The 23177-nt window shown below is 39.3% G+C and overlaps 1 protein-coding gene across 1 annotated transcript in view; it reads left to right on the forward strand.

Annotated features, from left to right (window-relative positions):
- The window catches only part of RASA2 (RAS p21 protein activator 2), a 47847-nt gene extending 24670 nt beyond the window's left edge, over positions 1–23177 (forward strand). Inside the window, exons 8-24 of the mRNA XM_054167079.1 lie at positions 314–390; positions 3564–3662; positions 5449–5605; positions 7294–7442; positions 8881–8995; positions 9442–9516; positions 10293–10416; positions 11644–11750; positions 13005–13091; positions 13174–13251; positions 13649–13722; positions 15704–15810; positions 17161–17243; positions 18614–18822; positions 19444–19547; positions 20106–20295; positions 21164–23177. Of these exons, the coding sequence (XP_054023054.1) occupies positions 314–390; positions 3564–3662; positions 5449–5605; positions 7294–7442; positions 8881–8995; positions 9442–9516; positions 10293–10416; positions 11644–11750; positions 13005–13091; positions 13174–13251; positions 13649–13722; positions 15704–15810; positions 17161–17243; positions 18614–18822; positions 19444–19547; positions 20106–20295; positions 21164–21194 (1866 nt within the window). The 3' untranslated portion in view covers positions 21195–23177. The remainder of the gene's footprint in view (positions 1–313; positions 391–3563; positions 3663–5448; positions 5606–7293; positions 7443–8880; positions 8996–9441; positions 9517–10292; positions 10417–11643; positions 11751–13004; positions 13092–13173; positions 13252–13648; positions 13723–15703; positions 15811–17160; positions 17244–18613; positions 18823–19443; positions 19548–20105; positions 20296–21163) is intronic.

The following is a 23177-nucleotide window of genomic DNA, read 5'->3' on the forward strand; positions in this document are numbered from 1 at the left end:
AATTCTTGCTATGTCATGTCATACTTCCTTCTTGGGTTTGGTTTGGTTTTGTTGGGGTTTTTTTTGTTTATTTTGTTTTGTTTTTCTAATAGGTCTATACTATAGTTTGCTTGATACCCACTAGCACTCAGTCTCTAGCGTGAGCCCTTCTTGACCCATTTTTTACCTGCTTTCTGTCAGAAGGCAGTTTGTTGAATTGAAAGTTTTCCTTTTTAAAAGGAACATTAGCTGTTTACCAGGGTTAAAGAGGTGATGTTTTCACACCCGTAACACAACGGTAAAAAGTATGCTAATAGGAGGAATTTGCTTGCAGGTTACCAGGTCCAGCAGTTACACCAAAAAGTCCCAGTTTCAGGTAGAAGAAGAAGATATTGAGAAACTAGAAGTCAGGTAAGTGATGTAGATTCAAAGACAATTTATCATTAATAAATTATAATGCTTTATAATTGAAACAAAGAACTATTTTAGTGTAACTCCAGAGTTACACTAAAAGATCCTTCTAACATGTAATGTTACTCAATTTCTTTAGTGTCTGTCTTACTGAAAACAATGGGATTTATTTTTAAGTAATCAGTGGCAAAGTGTATTTAGCAGTCTAAACTTGTTTCCTGTACCTGTGAGGAAAGAGGAGTGAGGACCTCCTATCAATATATATTAGTTTGGGTAGAATATTGGTAATAGAACTTGTATTGAAGGATATATTCGGAGAGTGGTCAACTGAGTCCCTTGGAGGCAGTCCTGAAGGGCCAAGAAGTGCAGGAACGCTGGATGCTATTCAAGAAGGAAATCCTAAAGGCTTGGGAACAGACTGTCCCCATGTGCCAAAAGCTGAGTCCATGGGGAAGAAGGGGTTTGGCTGAACAGAGATCTGGTTGCTGCTTAGGGAGAAAAGGAGAGTTTGTGGTCATTGGAAGAAGGGCCAGGCCATTCAGGAGGACTACAAAGTTGTCAGGAGGCTGTATGGGGAGAATGTTAGAAGGGCCAGAGCCCAACTGGGAATTAATTTGGCTTCAGCTGTTAAAGAGAACAGCACAAATCATTAGCAACAAATGGAGGACTGAGGAAAATGAAGCCCCCATAGCCCAAGAGGAGATGGCTAGTGACCTGCTATACCACTTAAACACACAGAAGTCTATGGGGATGCATGGCAAACACCTGAGGGTACTGAGGCACCTGGTGGAAGTGCTCACCAAGCTGCTTTCTGTCATTTACCAGCAGTTCTGACTAACTGAGGAGGTCCCATCGGTATGGAGATTGGCAAATGTGATGCCCATCTACAAGAAGGGCTGGAAAGAGGACCTGGGGAACTACAGACCTGTCAGTCTGACTTGAGTGCCAGGGAAGGTCATGGAGCAGATCATCTTGAGTGCCATTATGCAGCATGTGCAGGGCAACCACATGATCTGGTCCAGTCACCAAGGGTTCATGAAGGGCAGGTCCTGCTTGATGAACCTGATCTCTTTCTATGACAAGGTGACCCACTTAGTTTATGAGGGAAAGGTCATGGATGTTGTTTACCTGGACTTCAGTAAAGCATTTGATGCTGTCTCCTACAGCATTATCCTGGAGAAACTGGCTGCTCATGGCTTAGATGTGTGAACACTTCCCTGGGTAAAAAAGCAGCTGGATGGTCAAGCCCAAAGAGTGGTGGTGAATGGAGTTAAATCCAGTTGGTGGGCTGTCACAAGTGGTGTTCCCCAGGACTCAGTTTTGGGGCCAGTTCTCTTTAATATTTCTTATTACCTGGATAAAGGGGATTGAATGTAGATTCAGTAAGTTTGCATGTGACACCAAATTGGGTGGGAGTGTTGATCTGCTTGAGAATAAGAAGGGATCTAGACAGCGGAGTCCATGGACCAAGGCAAATGGGATGAAATTCAACAAGGCTCAAGTGCCAGATCCTACAGTTGAGTCACAACAACCCTATGATGGCTCCAAGTTTGGTGCAGAGTGGTTGGAAAGCTGTCTGGCAGAAATGGACTGGGAGGTGTTGATCGACAGTGGCTGAACAGGAGCCAGTGTATGCCCAAGTGGCCAAGGCGGCTGACAGCATCCTGGCCTGGGATCATGAATAGTTTGGCCAGCAGGAGTAGGGCAGTGCCCCTCTAATTGGCATTGGTGAGGCCACATCTTGAGTACATGGTTCAGTTTTGGGCCCCTCACTGCAAGAAGGATGCTGAGGTGCTGGAACAGGTCCCAAGAAGGGCAACAAAGCTGGTTGGGAGAACAGGTCTGGTGAGGAGCAGCTGAGGGAACTGGGGTTGTGTAGTCTGGAGAAGAGAAGGCTGAGGGGAGACCTTCTTGCTCTCTACAGCTCCCTGAAAGAGGTCGGAGTGAAGTGGGGGTCAGTCTCTACTCCTGAGTAACAAGTGATAGGCTGAGAGGAAATGGCCTCAGTTTGCACCTGCGAGGTTTAGATTGGACATTAGAAGAAACTTCTTCCCTGAAAGGGTTCTCAAACACTGGAACAGCCTGTCCAGGGAGGTGGTTGAATCTCCATCTTTTGGGGTGTTTAAAATAGAGGCAGAGATGTGTTGCTAAGTGACACAGAGAACATAAAAGTACCTCTTAGATGAGGTTCTTACAATTTCACATTGTTCCTTAGAGGAGTTTTTGTGTTGCATCATTTCCTTACAAATGTGAAGAGTACTTCAAAGTACATTCATTCCACTTTCTGCTCATGTATCCTTAGAACAGGTCTGCCCATATTTATTTGAGTTGAGTTGAGAGACCCTCTGCTGAGTTACTTTTCCTTATAGTGCTCATGATCATACATGCACCAGATTTGCTGAATGACAGAAAAGTCTTCAAGACTAACATATGTTAGCCTTGAAGAAAGAATTTAGTCATTAGTTCTAATAGCCATTATAGAGCTAACCTGGTGTGTGCATTTTTAACTATGACCTTCCTGAATATATTTATTAGAATTGTATATTTCATTATAGATGCAAATGTATTTGGAAAAATAGTCCTGCCCCAACAAATCTAGTTGATTTTTTTGTTTGTTTGTTTGTTTTGTATTTTTTGTTTTGTTTTGTTCTTAACTGCTGTCTATCAGAAATGTCAGAGAGGTAAGAAGTAACAGAAAAAAACCAAGGTGCATGTCTGGAGTCTGTGATTCCTTTTGAGGTTGTAAGCATACAAACTGCAGCTTGGAAAAAGAAGTGCATGTGCTGGTGTGGCATTGCAGTGTGCCAAATTCTAGCTCTTGAACAGAGATGGGTAAATACATTGGTTGGAAAGGTCACTTCAGTTACCTGAGAAGAAATGTTCACGGTTTGGGGAACAAGAGACTGCTCAGAAAATTTATATGTTGCAAATATCACTTCTGTCTACTGATGCAAAGTCTGTAAGTCTAACCTCCACTGTTTGTCTCTTTATCTGTTCTTTGTGGGTTAATATACCACTTGTTTGGTTCTTCTTGATTTAATCAGAGTGGAGTGAGATTTCTAACATTTTTTGCCCGCATGTATGTGGATTGGTGCTGTAAGTCAGTTATTGTTAACTTGAAGATTTTTATTTCTGAGAGGAAAAAGGAAAAAAAGCAGTGTTCTTATTTTCAGGGTTGACCTGTGGAATAATGGAAATTTGATACAAGACGTCTTTCTAGGAGAAATTAAAGTTCCTGTGAAGGTGTTACGAAATGATTCCTTTCAAGCATGGTAAGAAATAATAGCTCAGGAGTGAATTTGCTCTTACCTTGCAAATCTTGTCTCATCTTGCCTTCCTATTCTAGTCTAGGTAAAATGTCACTCTAAAGAGTTTCCCTACTTAATAAATTTACCTTGCCAAATGGTACAGTTAGCTCTTTTCTTCCTGCAGTCAGCCCACTCCCACCAAATACTTCATGTGTTTCTGGGGAAAGTGCAGAGAGTACAGAAAGAGAAAACTGTGTTTCAGTCAGTTTGGTGGATTGTTGTGATCTGTGTGTGCTTTTCAGCCTAACCAGCAGACCTGGCACTTCTCAGAATGGCATCACTTGTAATTCAATCCCTAAGGCAGATTTCCACAATGATGAAGAGTTTATTTTGTAACAATCATTAAGTAAGGCTGCTTTTTTACCTTGGGGAGGTTTGGAAATGAAGGGAGAGCAGTGGATATCATCTATCTTGACTTTGGCAAGGCTTTGGATACTGTCTCCCATAACATCCTCCTAGGTAAACTCAAGAAAAGTGGGTTAGGTGATTGAACTGTGAGGTGGATTGGTAACTAAGAGAGTGGCTGTCAGGCTGTGCTGCCATCCAGCAAGATCTGGACAGGCTGGAGAGCTGGGTGAAAGAGAACCTCATGAAGTTCAACAAGGACAAGTGCAGAGTCCTGCATCTGGGAATGAATAACACCAGGCACCAACACAGACGAGGGATCATCTTGATGGAAAGCAACACCGTGGTGAGAGACCTTGGAATCCTAGTGGACAGCAAGTTATTCACGGGACAGCAATGTGCCCTTGTGGCCAAGAGGGCAAATGGCATCCTGGTGTGCATCAAGAGTTTTCCTCTCCCTCTACTCTGCCCTGGTAAAATGACACCTGGAATACTGTGTCCAGTGCTGTGCTCTCCAATTCAAGAGAGACAGGCCTCTGCTGGAGAGAGTCCACTGGAAAACTCTGAGGTTGACTGGCAGTCTTGAACATATCTCCTGAGAAGACTGAGAGAATTCGGTCTTTTTAGGCTTGAGAAGGCTGAGAAGCAATCTTATGAATGCTAATAAGTATCTGAGGGATAGGTGTCAAGATAAAGGTGCCAGTCTCTTTTTAGTTGTACATAGTGATAGGATGAAGAACAATGGGTACAAGCCAGAACACAGGAGGTTCCACCTCACCATGAGGAGTAACTTTGTTATGGCAAGCATGATGGAGCCCTGGAGCAGGCTGCTCAGAGAGGTTGTGAAGTCTCCTTCTCTGGAGATTGTCAAAATTGTTGTTTGTTTGGGGGGGTTGTTGGTTTGGGTTTTTTTTTAACTTGAGAGTAGGAAAAAAACCTACCACTTCCCCCCCTCCCCTTTAATCTTATATGTTTCTCAGGAATCCAGCCTGCTTATACTATGTATTTTTCCTAGTTTCAGACTAGACTGTGTGAATTCTTGACAGTAGCTGTTCCATCTGCAATGTCCAACACCTGAATATAACCTAGATGTAAAATGGGAAGGTCTGACGTAATTTCTAACTATTCCTGCTGTCCCCGGTGAGACAGAAGAAATATATCCTAATTCACTGTTTGGAAAGATAGGTGAAAATAAAGACATGTTTCACTATGAGCTAAGGGGGCATCAAATTCTGCTCCTTTGTTTTTCCTTTTGCATGTCAAGGGTTTTTTATGTGACCTTTATTGCCAGTTTTCAGACTCTGTTTATGTCTTCTGAAATAATGTGATAGTTTGCTTTATTGTAGAATTAGTCAAATTGATGAAATGTGAATCTAGTATTTTAGAATTGCCCTGTTGCCTTCAGGTACTTACTGCAACCAAGAGAAAATGGGAACAAGTCATCTAAAACTGAAGATTTGGGATCACTTAGATTAAATATCTGTTACACTGAAGACTGTGTACTTCCATCTGAATACTATGCTTCCCTAAGAAACTTGCTGCTAAAATCTTCCGATATTCAGGTACTTCCATTTAAAAATTCTCTTTAAATGAAAACTTTAAATGAATTATGCAGTCCTATATGAGACAATGTGAATTATGAAGCTCTGTGATTAGGAGAGAAATGTAGACTGTTAAGGTTTCCTTCAAACCATTTGTGACCGTTTGAGGCTGTGCCTTTAAGAACGAACAGTGCTGGGACACACTGGCTAAATGTTTTCGGTACTAGAACCAAAACATTCTGATATTCTAAACGAATTTCATTGGTGCATGGATAAAATGCAACTTTAGATTGTGGAGCAGTTGGAATTTTTTTTTCCCTCAGTTCAGTTCGGTTTGGGAGTTGGGGGAGTGTGGGTTTCAGCCTGTTCTCCCTGCCTGCTTCTTTGCGAACTGCTGGAGTTGGCCTTCAGATAAGCAAAAACTAATCCTGCATGGGCTTTTGATGCTTACTAACAACTCTTTCCCTTAATAACTTGCCTTTCTTTCTCTCTAACCCCTTTTTGGGAAAAAAAGGGAGGTAGGGGGGGAGAGAGGGGGTTACAGGGAGGGGATCCCTCCCGGGGGAGGGATTTTTGTTGTGTTATTTCTCTTTGCTGTATATTTCTGTATATATATTGTAAATACCTGTATATATTGTGTTATATATAACCTGCTTTCCATATATGCTTGTAAATACATAGCTTTGCTCTTTGACTGGGTTAGCTGTGGTTTCTTACTCTGTGGAGGAGGGAGAGCTAAGCCCTCTCTCAACCTATCATACCATTCTATGATTCTATCTGTATCTAGAGAATTTTTTTGTCCCTTTTCATGAGTTACTTGTCACAAGCACCTGAGCAGCTTGTAGAGCATTTGCTACTTCAACAAACTACCAACATTCTAACGTTATTTTAGAAGAACAAGCAGAGGGAATGAAGTAAATGTGCTGTGTGACTGAAAGAGATAAAATACTTTTATCTTACTGGTTACTTTTATTAACCTTGTGTTTTCCCACTGACTGCTATTGGCTTCCTGGATTTACTGGTTTTCCAGGAACATTGATCCATTATTGGCACTGAAGAGGCAGATAATCACCTTGAGCAGAAATTATATCTGCTTCAAAATTGATTTCTAATTCCACTTGTTATGTCTTCCCCAGTAGTTTTATCACCATGACTGGGTTTCTTATGTGGACCTGGTGACAGAGGAAAATGTGATAGATGATTAGCATAACTGAGACAGGAATCAAATTAGAGTAATTAGGTTTTTTTATTTCTAGGTCTTTTAGTAGGTCTTTTTTTACTTAACTTGAACAGGTTTTGTGTTGGAATTCCCAACTATGAAATGGCCACAGACACTTTCGAAGTGTGAGAACTATGTTTTCATGTGCTGTAATTACAGGTCTAAATGGCCTAAAACTATGTAAGACATTATAGTAATGCAATTGCTTACTGCCTCTTACTTGGATTTGCTACAAAGCCATACTCTACATCTGTTAGGGAAAACGCGATGGATGAGTAGATTCTGAATTCTAAATGTCAAGTATGGATTAGATAATACCAATTTTCAATGAAGTGGAATGGAGGCTTTTAATTGCCATGTTGTACAGCAAATATTCAAACTTTTTGTTAATCCATGTCTGTAGTCTTGTTAGATTTGAGCTGTACTTTGCTAAATACGTGAAGGACATTTAACTACTTCACTCATGATTTCATATTTTGCTTTCTCACAGCCCATTTCTGCATCTGCTGCCTACATACTGAGTGAAGTTTGTCGAGACAAATATGATGCTGTTCTGCCTCTTGTACGACTCTTGCTACACCACCATAAGCTAGTTCCATTTGTTGCTGCAGTGGCAGAACTAGATCTGAAGGACACCCAGTATGTATTTCATGTTTAGTGATGTCATGCCTGTTTAAAGTATTCTTAGAGTTTCAAAGGGCATCATGAGTCTCAGGCTGCGCCAGGGGAAGTTTAGGTTGGATGTTAGGAAAAAGTTCTATACAGAAAGAGTGATTGCCCATTGGAATGGGCTGCCTGGGGAGGTGGTGGAGTCGCCGTCATTGGAGGTTTTCAGGAGAAGACTTGATGGGGTGCTTGGTGCCGTGGGTTAGTTGTTTAGGTGGTGTTGGATTGGTTGATGGGTTGGATGCGATGCTCTTGAAGGTCTCTTCCAACCTGGTTTATTCTATGTATATCCTATGTATACAACATTAATAAGTAAGCATGTCAAATTTCTTTCTCCATGTAAAACTGACTAAATACGTTGATCTTTTAATGCTAGTTTATAAAAACATTAATTAAAAGTCACATTAAAGCTAGGAGTCAGAGATAACAATTGTGTGCTGGTGGTAAAATTTTCTTAAAGCTGGTATACAGCTAAATTTAACAAGCTAGATGTCTAGAGTTATGTCCACAAATGCATAGTTTTTATTCTAAAGTGTCATAACTTGAACACATCAAATTGTATTGCTAAATAGGCTAGTACTTTATTTTTAATTGCTGGGAATCTTACCCTGTTTCCTTTAGTATATTGCTTAAATAAGGGGTACTCTCTTTCTGAAAGATGCTGTGGAAGCAAGTACACATTCCTCCTGCATGCCTTGAAAGTAGCAAGCACAGGAGTTCTTTTAAGCAGCAGCACATGGCCTGTGAATTCGGTTAGGAGAGAATTGAAGCAGACCTGAGTAGTGGCTCCTGAGGTGCCAAGTCATGTCCTGTGGAGGTGTGGAAGGGATATTGTCACCCCAGCATCGTTCAGTTCAAAGCTGACTTACTCCTGATTTAAATAAGGTGTGACAATTTAACAGTGTGAAAAGAGGTGACTCACACAAAATCACATCCTTTTTCCATTATAAGTGGACTGTAACAAAGAAAAATTAAACTGAATCTCTCAGATTAGAAAGATTTACTTTGCAGAGCTGGTGCTCAGTTTTCTTCAATGGCTATAATGAATACAAAGTGTAACCCTAAATTAAAAGGAATGAGGTACAAGTCATTATTTTGATATTTTCTCCACTTGTTCTGTCTCATATTCAACACTGGATAACTTGCACTCTCTAAAATCTCTTAGGTTTTTCCTTATGGTTTTATTTATGTTCCTGGGCTTGGCAATAGCTGTAATAATATTCTTGTTTTGTCTCTTCCTGTTACTGAGTGCTATTGCAAGCTGGGGTATGTAGGTTATGGAATTCCCAAGTGACATATATGCAAAAAATATTTAAAAATTTTTACTTCTTTAACAGAAAGACAAAATATTAATCAGATTTTGTAACCAAGCTTTCTCTTTTCTCCTGTTCAAATAAAAATTTTCTTACAGAGAAGCAAACACAGTCTTCAGAGGCAACTCATTAGCAACTCGATGTGTGGATGAAATGATGAAAATAGTGGGGAAGCACTACCTAAAGGTTACTTTGAAGCCTGTTATTGATGAGGTAGGCTGTCCTACTGAACCTTTTTTCAGGACACTTAGACCACTGGTGTATCCTGTCTCTTCAGTAGGAATTCTTGCAGCTCCTTGTGTGGTGGTAATCACTCAGGTGGGGGAATTCCAGAGGAAAGTTAAATGGAGTAGTACTTGGTTAAGTTTAGTGGGAGGAGCTGCTTTTCATAATTTATCTTCTAGATGCTTGAAAACATAGAGTCAGTAACAATTATTCCAGCCCCTAAAACACTGTAGAATTTACCCACAAGATGCTTCATGTAATTGATCCATGTAAAAGGCAACACAGAAGTCAGTGATTGTTGCATGCTATTGTGCCTGTTTGGAGCCTGTTTGAAGTCTTAATCTAGGATGGAATCTGGTTTTCAGTAGGTGCATTTCCTCCTTTTCTGTTTGAGAAATTGAACTTCTACAGGTTTTTTTTTTTGTTTGTTTCAGATATGTGAGTCTCCTAAACCCTGTGAAATAGATCCCATTAAATTAAGAGAAGGGGATAATGTAGAAATCAATATGGTGAGTTTCCTAATCTCTTTCTCCTAATCTAAACTTCTTCAAAATCTGAGAGAAAAGTGTTTTTAAAGGCAGATCTGTGTAATGGAAAAGGAGTAACTTAACAGTAGCAGAATAATCCTCTGAGCAAAGGAAAAGTCCAGTGGCAAATGGGATGGGGAGGAGAAACAAGCAGAGGATTACAGTTTTCCTTACCAATTTGTTGGATGTTGTGATTCCTTATGTTCTCTCTGTACTCGGCATCTAGATGGTGAAGTACCAGATTAGGACTGCTGTAAAACTTTTCATTGAAGTTTTGTTTGCCACCTGCCTGTTACCATAGGACAACATTTAAGGCTATAGTTACTGTACCAAACTAAATTAACATTCACTAGGTATGCATGAGAAGTGCTCCTTCCTTGTAGTAGTTGTCACATTAGAAAAGTGGGGTTTGATAGTTGTATATTGCTCAACACTGCCTATACACTTTAATGTAAGCGAATATCATTAACTTGTCTTTTAACACTGGTAATTCCAGATAAATATTATGAGACTTCTAAAATAGGAACTGGACTAAAGTACATAATTGAATAGTCAGGATGTTAGGGGGGTTGGTGTTGTTTGGTGGTGGAGTTTTGTTGGTTGGTTGGGTTTTATACGGGGGGTTTTTTGCAGGGGGGGGGGAGGGTTGTGGGGTTTTTTAACAGAAATGAATTGTAGTGTTATGTTTCTGTTCAGGTTAAAAACACAGAAATGCATATGTCTGTGGTCTGAAAAAATACCTCTTTTAATAATTGCAGGAAAATCTACGCTATTATGTAGACAAAGTATTCCGGGAAATTGTGCGGTCAAGTATAAGTTGTCCTACCCTAATGTGTGATGTTTTTTATTCTTTGAGACATCTGGCTGCCAAAAGATTTCCGAGTAAGTGTGCTCTAAAAACTTTTGAAAATAGTTTTCAGAGTAAAATGCAACTTCTACAGTTACCTTATTGGAATTACTGAAATTCTTGCCTTGTTCAAAGCCGTGCCCTGAACTGCTTACCGTGGCAGTCGGACCTTTGTTTTTCTGTCATAGTTATAGTAAAATCTTGTAATCAGTCAGCAAGAATTTTGATGGGGGGCTTTTTGGCACAAAATGTGGCAGGTCAGAAACACTGCAAGGCAGCAACAAATGAGAAATCACCGACAAAAATGTGAGGTGATGAAAGTAATACAGAAGTGATTTAGTTGAAAGATACATGAAGTTTGGAAGAGTTGATCTGTTACTGCTTCTAAAGAGGCAAGATGTAAACTTAAATAAAGTAGATATTTACGCCTTAACTAGCTGCAACTGTGTTAGCTGTGACTAGCACATAACTTATATGAAGTTAGCAGTTGAAGTTAGTAGTTTTGAGGAAGGTGGATAATGTAAAATATTTAATGTGCTTGTAATGTGACCAGTATTAGAACAATTTTATTCTTTCAGAATGTTTTTAATATAGGAATAATGTGTCTCAGAAATATTACACTTCAATCACTTAAAAGATTCAATGCCATACAATAAGCTACAAATGAAAAGTATTCTCATAATCTGGAACCCTTATCTGATTCCTGTTTGTTACTGGAACTGGCACCATAAATTCCTCTGGTTAAGACAGTCCTTTCAGAACTTGTGATCCCACTATATTTTCCAGTATAAATTTGTAAATATACCCAAAATATTAAATTACAAAATCTTCATTTACAGCATCAAAATGAAATAATACCATTGGATTCATGATGCATGGATTCATGATTAGCCCTGGTGTTTAAAGGCAGCTGCCAGTGTTTTTTCTCTTTTGATGCAACATACATGAAGCCATAACTGATCAACACTGCGTATGCAAATGCTTTCAATAATCTTGTCATTCCTAGTAACAAAGCTGATGAGTCAGTTTTATGGGAACAGAACTTCTTCTCAGAGAAATAAACTCCATTTGAAGTAGCACATTTCTTGCCATAATCATCTTTCTCATTTCATGCACTTCATTGTTTTTTTTTTTTCCCCTGTTCTGTTTTAAAATATAAATGTCTGCTCTGATGTTACCTTCTTAAGGATTCTTACTTTGACTTTCTTCGTTATTTCCTATTAAGTTTAGTGCATGTTACATTTCATGGTTTTTCTCTGCAGATGACCCACATGTACAGTATTCTGCAGTGAGCAGCTTTGTGTTTCTTCGTTTCTTTGCTGTAGCCGTAGTCTCACCTCATACTTTTCATTTACGACCTCACCATCCAGTAAGTTTTGTGAAGCTTTGTTCTGGTTTATTCATAACTGTCTGATCTGTTTTTCTGGGAAGGTGTATGTTACCTTCAGTGGGTCTGTGACTGGGAAATAATTTACTAACCATCTCTAGGTTAAGTTCCAATTTTACTGAGTTTCCAATTTTATAACTCACCAAAGAATCCAAGACATTTACAGTTCTTGAAGCATCCAATTCTTGATGAGGTGTTCTCAAATGATGTAGAGCACCTAGTGATAGTAAAGATGCTTTGCCCTTTTGGGGAATGTTTTTTTGCCAGAACAGCAACACAACCTAGATCTTTAAGGTATATGCCTAAGCTGTATTGGCTCCTTCTACTCTGAATATTAAATATCCAGATATCACTTTTACTTTTAAAAAATTATGTGACTTAAGCAGGAGTTGTAAGATTATCCAATAATTGATCTGCTTCTTTATTCTGGACTCTAGCAGTTGAAGTGGGTTGCCAGATCTTCTGTTTTCAGTTTTAAAACTGTCAAGTAGATATGCATGTCAAAAAACTACCATCTCAGAGACAGGAATGTGGTGATAAAGAAGTAAAATACTACATTCTTTCTGTGTCAGCTGCAGAATAGGTATCTTCTACTCCAGAGATTTAAATATTTTTTTTTAGCTTATTTTATCTACTTCAGTGTGTTGTGCTTTGAAGAAAAGAAAAATCTGTGTAGTCAAATTCATTCCTTTGTCATTATGGAGATTACAAGATTTTGAAACTTGAGGGTTAAACATCAAGGCCCTTTTGTGCACTGTAATCCTGTACTAAAATACAAGCACTGAGGTAGCAAGCAAATTAGAGAAAACCCTTAAAGACAATAGCTTTAAGTTCACTTGGTATTATGAAAATTCCTATAATTTGTCCAGCAATGGTTCATTTTGTTTAAGTTTTGAATAGTTCAGAATTATTACATGTGTAGTAACAATTACAGGACTTGAGGGGTTTCATTTGTTTTATAGTTTAAAAGTATTTTTTCCAAGTACTAATACTGAATTCCAGTGGTAGTGAGTAAAATATTAAGTGCTGTGCAGTAGCCCGATTCTCACAGAATAGGTGCTAATAGGAGACAATACTGCATTTGAATTTCTTTGTGTGATGGAAAGGAATTAAAGATGTGTCAGACTTAGTACATCATGTAATCTAATAACTTTGTTGATATTTTCATTTCAAATTCAAAATTTTATCTAGAATTGTGACAAAATAGAATTTCTGAATGTTGTTTCTTTATTTTAGGATGCACAGACTTCTAGAACATTAACTCTTATATCAAAAGCCATCCAGACTTTGGGGAGTTGGGGAAGTTTGACCAAAAGCAAACTTGTAAGGACACCAAAATTCTTTCTTATTTCCATAGACAACATTGATTGAAAGTATATTTATGTCAATATACTTCTTCTTTCAGTCAAGTTTCAAGGAGACATTTATGTGTGAGTTCTTCAAAACATTTCAAGAGGAAAAATTTACTGAATCTGTTAAAAAGGTATCTTTCAATTAGATTATTATTTTTTAATGGTTGATGTATATGATCAGTCTTAATTCTTAAGTGGTTCTTATTGTTCAATGTTCTGCTAGAGAGAAGAAAATTCAAATACACAAGAGTTATACATAGTAGACTAGTTTGGGGGGGCGGGGAGGGGAGAACAAAACAAAACCACACAACAGATTTTGTTAGATCTGCTGTTTAAGGAACTAATTAAAGAAGTCTTGTGTGGCTTATGGGTGTACATTGTTCCAAGTTCCTGCAGCATTTTCATCTCATGTGTTTCATAAAGTAATTGTTCTGTCCCAGGAGAAAACTGTAGATGTGTATTTTCAAATTAGCTTTTGTTTGTTCTGTTTCTGAATAGTATATATTCGCTGTGTATTTTTCCTTTAAGTTTCTAGATGATGTTTCCTCTACTGAAAGTAAAGAGCCTAGTGGTCTGAGTGAACCAGTACATCTAAAAGAAGGGTAAATAGATTTTTGAATCTATGTTGTACAAAACAGAATGGAAATTACAGGTTTTTCATTAATGCCAGCATCAGATCCTCATTAAAATGTTTGATATACTATAGAAATTATTACTGACATGATTTCTTACTTTGCAGAACTAGTTGAAAATAGCAGCTATAATCTTTCATAATTCATTTGAATACTTCACAAAAAATAATTCAAAGCAGCTTAAAACCTAGAAAAGCCTGTCTGCATTTCTGTTACAATTCATTGCATGTTCTCCCATGGTTTATTCAGGATTGTGAAAGTGTATTTTAAAAGAATGTACTAACTTAATTTAAAATTGCTTTATGTGCTGTTTAATCCCAGCAAGCTAAATGTTTTGCCTTTGAAGTAGGAGAAAAATTACCCTGTAATTGAAGTACTTAACAGTAAATGATAAAATGCTTCTAAAAAAATGAGGTGTAAATCACCCTTTGTAAGAAATGAACTTTTTTTTCATGTTGATCATGAATAGCTGATTAAACAATCCAAGCAACAATTATGGGGGGGAAAAATGTATTTACCTAAGAAGCAGATTCACAGCAAGTAAAGACTCTTCCAAATTTCAAACAAGGAAGAAATGTATCACTTATTAAAATACTAAATAGAAAATGAAGGAGACAATTGCAATGGATCAGCACTCTGTTTCAGCAGTTTGCAGGCTAATCTGTATCATAAATTGATGACTGTTGATAAAAAGAAAATGGTTGCCTCTGAGTGCACTTTGTGCATTGAAGACAGTCTGTATTTACCCTTGCCATTGAGTTATGTTCAGCATAATTTCATTCATACTCAGTTTCTGATGCATATACAGCAAGTACATTCTTATGTAGAGGGAATCTTGTAGTTGTATACATCTAATTCCATTGGAGAAAATCTGGAGTTCTGGATCTGAATGAGTGCATACCCACTCCAAATTCACTGGTACAAACAAGACTCTGGATTGCATATTTTTTTAAACTCTTCCTATTTCTGGAACCCTGTTCATGACCACCATATAGGGAGGTCATTTTGAGGATACATTTTTGACTATTTCAATTTTTCTTTTAATCTGCAATGAACAACCTGATGTAGTTGGAGATGTCCAACCCCCTACAGTGAACAGGGACAAGATGACCTTCAAGGGTCCCTCCCAAATGGATGCATTCTGTGCTTATGAGCAATAATGTGTTCACAGTATCACAGTATAACTAAGGCTGGAAGAGACCCCAAGGATCATCGAGTCCAACCTGTCTCCACAGACCTCATGACTAGACCACGGCACCAAGTGCCACGTCCAGTCTCCTCTTGAACACCTCCAGGGACGGTGACTCCACCACCTCCCTGGGCAGCACATTCCAATGACGAACGACTCGCTCGGTGAAGAACTTTCTCCTCACCTCGAGTCTAAACCTCCCCTGGCACAGCTTGAGACTGTGTCCCCTTGTTCTGGTGCTGGTTGCCTGGGAGAAGAGACCAACCCCTTCCTGGCTACAACCACCTTTCAGGTAGTTGTAGAGGGCAATGAGGTCACCCCTGAGCCTTCTCTTCTCCAGGCTAAACAATCCCAGCTCCCTCAGCCTCTCCTCATAGGGCTTGTGCTCAAGGCCTCTCCCCAGCCTTGTTGCCCTTCTCTGGACACGTTCAGGTGTCTCGATGTCCTTCTTAAACTGAGGGGCCCAGAACTGGACACAGTACTCAAGGTGTGGCCTAACCAATGCAGAGTACAGGGGCACAATGACCTCCCTGCTGCTGCTGGCCACACTATTCTTGATGCAGGCCAGGATGCCATTGGCCTTCTTGGCCACCTGGGCACACTGCTGGCTCATGTTTAGGCGGCTGTCAATCAGTACCCCCAGGTCCCTCTCTGTCTGGGAGCTCTCCAGCCACTCTGACCCCAGCCTGTTGCCTCAGTAAATTGTTTTGAAAGCTCTTCAGAAGACTAATGGCTGCAATTCATGTGATTCTGTCTTTACAGAGAAATGTACAAACGAGCTCAGGGAAGGACTCGTATTGGTAAAAAGAATTTCAAGAAGCGGTGGTTCTGTCTAACAAGCAGAGAATTAACCTACCATAAACAGCAAGGTAAATTATGTTTACTTTGCAATTATTTTTTTGCAATTATTTTTATATTCTCAGTATTTTCTAAGCCTTTGTATTGATTTGTGCCTTTAAAATGTGTAATTTTTTTTCTTTTCCTGAAGTACATATGATGCACAGCACTAGGGCAGTGATCACTCAGCCTTGGTGAGGTCACCCCTCAAATACTGGTTTCAGTTTTGGGCCCCTCACTGCAAGACGGACACTGAGGTGCTAGAACAGGTCCAAAGAAGGGCAACAAAGCTGGTGAAGGGTCTGGAGAACAAATCTGGTGAGGAGTGGCTGAGGGAACTGGGGTTGTATAATCTGGAGAAGAGGAGGCTGAGGGGAGAGACCTCATTGCCCCCTACAACTTCCTGAAAGGAGGCTGGAGTGAGGTGGGGGTCAGTCGCTTCTCCCAAGTAACTATTGATATGATGAGAGGAAGTGGCCTGAAGTTGTAATGGGTTGGGGCAAACGCCCTCCCCACCACGCGCAGAAATAACAACTCAGACAAACAGATTGCAAAAGTGGTGGAAAGTTTAAATAGAGAACAGTGAGTGTGTGCAGAAAGCTAGAAACACAGTGACAAGAGACACCCCAAAACAGTCCCAGAAAGATCCCATCCCCACCTGAGGGTGCACCCAAAAGCCCCAGGGCTCCGCCTTCCCCCACACACACTGCTAGGCTAGTCTCAGCTGGCCAGATCTGAGACTGCCCATCCGCCCCGTGGCCTTGGGCCTAATCAGGCCCATGGCTGGGAGATCTCTCCCTCAGTTACCAGGTGTCAGAGAGGAAGGGAAGAGGAAGTGCCAGACCCCGCCGTAAAATTTATAGTGGTGCAGGAATTATGGTAGAAATACCTAATTTCCTGTGTCCACCCACTGGGCTGGACTTCTGGACACAGGAAGCACTGCCGTAGCAGAGGGCACCCAGCCCAAACTACGACAGAAGTGGTGCCAGGGGAGGTTTAGGTTGGATATTAGGAAGAATTTCTTTCCTGCAAGAGTGGTCAGGCATTGGAACAGACTGCCCAGTGGTGCAGTCACTGTCCCTGGAGGTGTTCAAGAATGTGCAGACATGGCACTTTGGGACATGGTTTAGTGGGCTGGGCATGGTGGTGTTAGGTGGATGACTTAACTTGATGTTCGTAGAGGTGTTTTCCAACCTCAATGGTTCTATGTTTCTCTATGCTTTAATTACCTTTGCCGTGATTACCAAATGCTTCTGTCTATGATGCATGCCTGTTTATTGGTAATAAAACTTGGGAACTTAACCTACAGTATCAGTGCACTTAAGTTATCAAACAGGATTTTTTAAATTGCTTTGCTCATCTGTTTACAATTTTTTTGGCAGATAAAGAACCCATTTTCACTATTCCAATCAAAAACATCCTTGCGGTGGAGAAACTTGATGAGAGCTCTTTCAACAAGAAAAATGTGAGTCAAAAGATAGTTTATACGTGATTTTTGATGTATTCTTTAACTGACAGTTTGCAATTAGCTTATAGAGTTACTAAAACCTTATTACTGAACTCCAGGAAAAAACAATATCTGTTTTATATTGGAAATAGTGCATACAGCTTTTTCTTCCTAAGTACTCTGCATATGGAACTTAACTTTGAGATAGGGATTTCTGCACCAACTTTTCTGTCTGGTTTTAAGATTCCTGCCCCCTTTCCAAATTTCTGGAATGAAGGTTAAGACCACCATGACCTTATTACAAAGCACTTTTATGGGAGGCATTAGTAATGTGTGTTATATTATGTTCTACTAGAAAGATAATGTTACCAGACTTAGATTTATTCGTCTTGATGAGAACTTGTTGCAACACTTTCATCACCTGAGTCAGTTGTTTATGCTCAGAGGCTCATTCTAGACCTGTAACACTTCACTGTTTCTGTTGTTACTTCAACCCAAAATTCGGAGGCAATGATAAAAGTACAGATGTTGGCTAAAGGAGTGACTTCTGGGAATCTCCTGTTACTCTCTGCATATGAAGCATGAACTCCGAGGTCACACTTAAAGATGGGTGGATGAAGAGGACAGAAAATGCATGTTCACACTCTTTAAGGATTCTTTTTTGGATGAGGAAATAGTATAGGCAGAACACAGGATGCTGTTCTGTTTTGGGGCTTTTTTTTTCCCCACTCCTAATAAGGTGCAATAAAATGAAAGCAGCAAGAAGCCTTCCTTTTCCCCTTGTCTCACTTTCTGCTTTATTTGGCTTTGTTGAATTGCCTGTGCTTTAAAATGTATTTTGGCATATTCAAAGTTGCTCAATAAGTGATTGTAATGGGTTGGGGCAGGTCCCCTCCCCACCACAGGCAGAAATAACGACTCAGGCAAACGGATTGCAAAGGTGATGAAAGTTTAAATAGAAAGCAGTGAATGTTACAGAAAACCCAAAGCGCAGTGACAAAGAAAGATCCCATCCCCACCTGAGGGTGCATCCAAAACCCCCAGGGCTCCTTCTTCCCCCTCCCTCTGCTGGGCTAGTCTCAGCTGGCCAGGCCTGAGACTGCCCATCCCCCTGTGGCCTTGGGCCCAATCAGGCCCATGGCCGGGAGATCTCTCCCCCAGTTACCAAGTCTCGGAGAGGGAAGGAAAGAGGAAGTGCCAGACTCCGCACTGGATCTTATAGTGGTGCAAAGAATTATGGTAGGAAATACACAATTTCCTGTGTCCATCCCTCTGGGCTGGACTTCTGGACACAGGAAGTGAATGCACCAGGGGGGCACCCAGCTCAAACTACAACAGTGATTTATAATTTTTTTACTGAGCAGAATAATGCTGTGTTCCTTCTACAGATGTTTCAAGTACTACATGGAGAAAAGCCACTCTATATCCAAGCAAATAACTGTGTAGAAGCTAGTGAGTGGATAGAAGCTCTTTGCCGGGTGACTAGATGCAACCAGAAGAGACTTAGTTTTTACCACCCTTCTGCTTTCCTGAATGGGAACTGGCTTTGCTGCAAGGCTACAATAGAAAACACAGTGGGCTGTGCCCGTTGCACTGCGTAAGTTGCTTCTCAGATGAAAGTACGTGTGCTTTGTAGGACAAATAACATCTGCTATGCAACTTGAAAGTTTTCCCTGTCTACCTGGGTAAGTCAGGCTGTTAAAAACCTGCCTTACTGAAAAGGCTTGAAGTACTAGATTGTACTAAGTCTAAGAGGTGGGTCTGTGCCAACCTCATGAAGTTCAACAAGGCCAATCCCAAGCACAAATACAGGCTGGGTGAGGAGTGGCTTGAGAGTGGTCTTGAGAAAGATTTGGGTGTGTCAGTTATGAAACTGCAGTGTGTGCTAGCAGCCCAGAGGGCTACCATGTGCTGGGCTTCATCAAAAACAGAGTGACCAGCAGGACGAGGGAGGTGATCCTTCCCCTCTACTCTGCTCTTGTGAGACCTCACCTGGAATACTGCATCCAGTTCTGGTGTCCCCAGCACAAGAAGGACATTAGACTACTGGGTTGGGTCTGGAGGAGGGCCATGAAGATGATCAGAGGACTGATCATCCCCTGTGGGGACAGGCTGCAAAAGTTGGGGCTGTTAAGTATATTGAAACAGAATCAGTTCTTACTTGCTTTCAAACCTTTGAAGACTTACTTACATTGACTACCTTTTTATCATATTTTAGAGATGTTCCTGCTGATACTCAAATTGAGATTGATGGAGACAGAGAGACAGAAAGAATTTATTCACTTTTCACTATCAACATGTCTAAACTACAGAAGTTGGAAGGTACTCATATAATAATTCAGAAGAACCACACTGATATTATTCAGCTCTAAGACTTTAGGCCTGTAACATCAACTTGATGTCTTAACAATTTACCTGAAAATAAGCAGAGACAGATTCTATTTCTTAGTCATTCTTCAGTCATTTCTTTACACTAGACATCAGACATGCACATTGTTATAATGGAATTTGCATATATGAAATAGCTTTAAACAGAGAGATTGCAACTATAGCTGGTTGCTCTTCTGTCTTTGGTCTCATTATGCTGACTGTGGAGTGAACTCTGTTGAACCCAGTTGAGCTGCAAGAAAGCATTGTTCTGCTGTTGATGTGAACAGGAGAGAGTGAGGTGCTCAGTATGCTGAACACAACCAGCAGAGAATAACCTATAGAACCATAAATCTAGTTGATGCAGTCTCCTGCTTTTGTCTTAACCCATAGTATGTATGAGCTAGAGTAACTTTATATTTCAGAATTTCAGAATAGACATTTATGCAACAGTTAGATCTGGTTTGTTAATTACTGAAATTCTAATTGGGATAATTGTGTTAATTTTTGTAGAGGCTTGTGGAAGTATAGCAGTCTATCAGGGTCCACGGAAAGAACCAGATGATTATTCTAACTTCACAATTGAAGATTCTGTAGCAACTTTCCATACACTTAAACAGATAATAGATGTAGTAGAAAAGCTGAATGAATCACATGAAAAATATCGAAAGAAGAGATCATCTAGTGCCACATATGGTAGTGAGTAAGTATCTTGTGTACATTTGGTGTCCATAAATGTGTGTTTTAAACAAAAGAAAAGTGTAGAGCAATGATGGGCTTCTTTAGGTAGAGATAATGAAGCTAAAAGTAGATTTAGAGAGCACAAAGACTTGGAGACATAAGGTATGTCATTTGTAGTAATGCAGCTTTTTACCAGTTATTAAGATACAGGAAGTTCCTCTGATATGGGATTCACCTGTGTTCCTGATGAGATTCCCCTTAATGATTCTGTTGTTTCCTTGCTACTTAACATCTGAAGTGCACACAAAGTGCGTCCCTAACTGTCTGTCTACTTCTTAATTACTGTATTTTATTTTTAGAAAGTTAAGGAACACTTAAAATATTATGTTCTATAAGCAATTAAAATACTACGTTCTACAACTGTAAAGAAAAATTACCCTGCGAAAAACATGCCTTTCACACAGTACACATACAGTTTGCAGTTCATTTGCCATCTTCAGTGATAAATACTACTTGTGGTGAAGTTAAATAAATCTGTTTCTTGGAGCACATGGTTGCTCAAGAGCAGATTCTTCCAGTTCTTTTTCAGTCCAGGCTGATACCTGTTTTCTGATTCCTTTTTTCATCAGTAAAGCTTGATCACAGGAAAAAGGACTGCTCAAACCCTGCATTGGTTTGCCTGGTTTAGTATGTGACCCAAGTTGTTCAGGAAGAATTGACTTTGATTTAGCAGTCTTACCTGGAGGTATATGAGGTCTTCCACAAATAATATTTCACAAGTAGTAGAAATTGTGTAAAGGTTTGCTTAATGAATAACATTGTATGATGAGAACACAAATGTTAACTTTAAAAATATTTACATACAGTATTTCTTTTTTTTTTTTTCCTAGAGAAAACCCAATTGTTGGAAAAGTTTCCTAACCAAAAAAACCTGGGGCACACTTGGCTGACAAAAGAAACTGGAAATGTTCTTGAGTGTTTTGGGGTTTTGTTTTGTTTTAGTTGTGTTGTTTTTTGGGGTTTTTTTAATCACTATATGCATTTTTACAAAGTATTTAAGAATGAGCATAAATGCTAGTTATGTTGACAATCTATTTAATACTTCATGGAATAATATCTACTTGGAAGTCTGGTCTTAAGATTTGTTCTCATTTTGCTGAGAAGTTTGAAGTTCCAGGTTCTTGAAGTAGCAGGTGTGAATAATCTAAATGTTGCTTTGCCATTGTTGTCTAATTGGAAAGAACTTGGTAAACAAATAAGCTTTTTAATGGAAGAAAATCCACATGGTGTTTGTTGGTTGGATTACATCTCTCAGTACATAACACTGCAAACTTGCATGAATTCATCACGAGTGCCTGCTCTGCTGATAAGGATCTTGAAATAGAAATCCTAAGATACTATGATACGGGAAAGATCTGAAGTTTCACACTCAATTCATCTGACTTTTTCCCTTGTATTAGGTGTGTCAGGACTTGATTTATATACAGCTGAAGTCTTTCAAAATCATGTGGTATGCTGCAAATAATCTGGGCAACAGATACCAGTGTTAGATACGCTTTTAAAGTACTAAGCAAGAAGAAATCAGGGAACTTGTGTTGTACCTCTGTTTACATTTGGGATGAGTACTATTTGGAATGAACTTAGACCACTATCTATTTTCTTTAAGATTTTTTTAAGGTACATAATTTTTCTTAATCTAAAAAGACATGCAGGGCAGCAACATGCTTTTAAAATAAGTTTGTCTAAACATATAAAAATGTAAATGTGAACAGGTTGTGGTTAAGTACTGGTCAATTTGCATCATCCCCTGTATGATTTTATTTCCTTTTTTATATAAAAATTAATAACTAGGTCTAGCTCACCTTTTAACTATGAATCTAATAAATAATCTCTATTATAATCACTCAAAGCACTTTAGATATCTGGACCATGCCAGATTATTTTTAGATACTTTGTAGTATCTGCTTGTTACGATCAGTTGAATGATCAACCTTTGTTTTGTCTTATAAGCAATGCTTCAGTGAATATTTTTGTATCTTTAGTTATATGGATTCGTATTTGCCACTTAATTTCAAACTGGCATTCTTGACTTTAAGATTAATTTTTGCTCACTTCATCTGAGGAGTTAGGTTTATGCTGAAAGAACATATATGTATGTAACCAGGAAGAAGCAAAGCTAGTACTGTGGCAACTTTGCTTCATCAGTATTAAATACTTGGAATATTATTTTTAATAAACAACATGTGGTACTTTTATTTTTGGAGCATTTGCTCTGAGGCCTTCTATTGCTTTCTTATTGGATGGTTTGAGGGTTTTCTACAATCATCATTTGGCCAAATTTATTAGGAATGTAACTTACAAATGGAATAAAAATCCACAATGCTTGAAACTCTAAGCTGTTTAAATTACTCAACATTTATTACACTGTTGTAGGGAGGCTTCTGTAATAGAAGAAAGTTGGCAAGACAGGATTGAAATTTCTTTGGGAATGAATAAGTATTTGGTTTAGAACCAGACAAACTCTTGCAGAATATCCAGGTTTCAGTGTCTGCAAGGTCACAATCATTTTATCACCTCAGCCGGTTTGGGCTTCTATTTTTTACACATTTGATGTATTCTGAGGGGGGGTTATTTGCCAGCAATTGAAATTGCAGGGGAGGAGGGAATGTAGGAATGCCAAGAAAGGTGTTTTGCCAAGGTAAAGTGGATCTGTGTAGTTGCCATTAATAAAAAGCTGCCATTAAACAAAGCTCGGTGTGATTGAGTGTCAGAGTTAGGTCTTGCTGTAAGTGGATTAACCCTGTGGCATAGTGACTGTTCCTTGGAGCCATTTTCTGTTGTTTAGTCAAACATAAAGTCAAATTTATGAAAAATGAATTGTATACTCTTGCAATTGTTTTGGGT

This window comes from Dryobates pubescens, chromosome 13, assembly GCF_014839835.1.
Source record: "Dryobates pubescens isolate bDryPub1 chromosome 13, bDryPub1.pri, whole genome shotgun sequence".
In the NCBI taxonomy this organism is placed as follows: Eukaryota; Metazoa; Chordata; class Aves; order Piciformes; family Picidae; genus Dryobates; species Dryobates pubescens.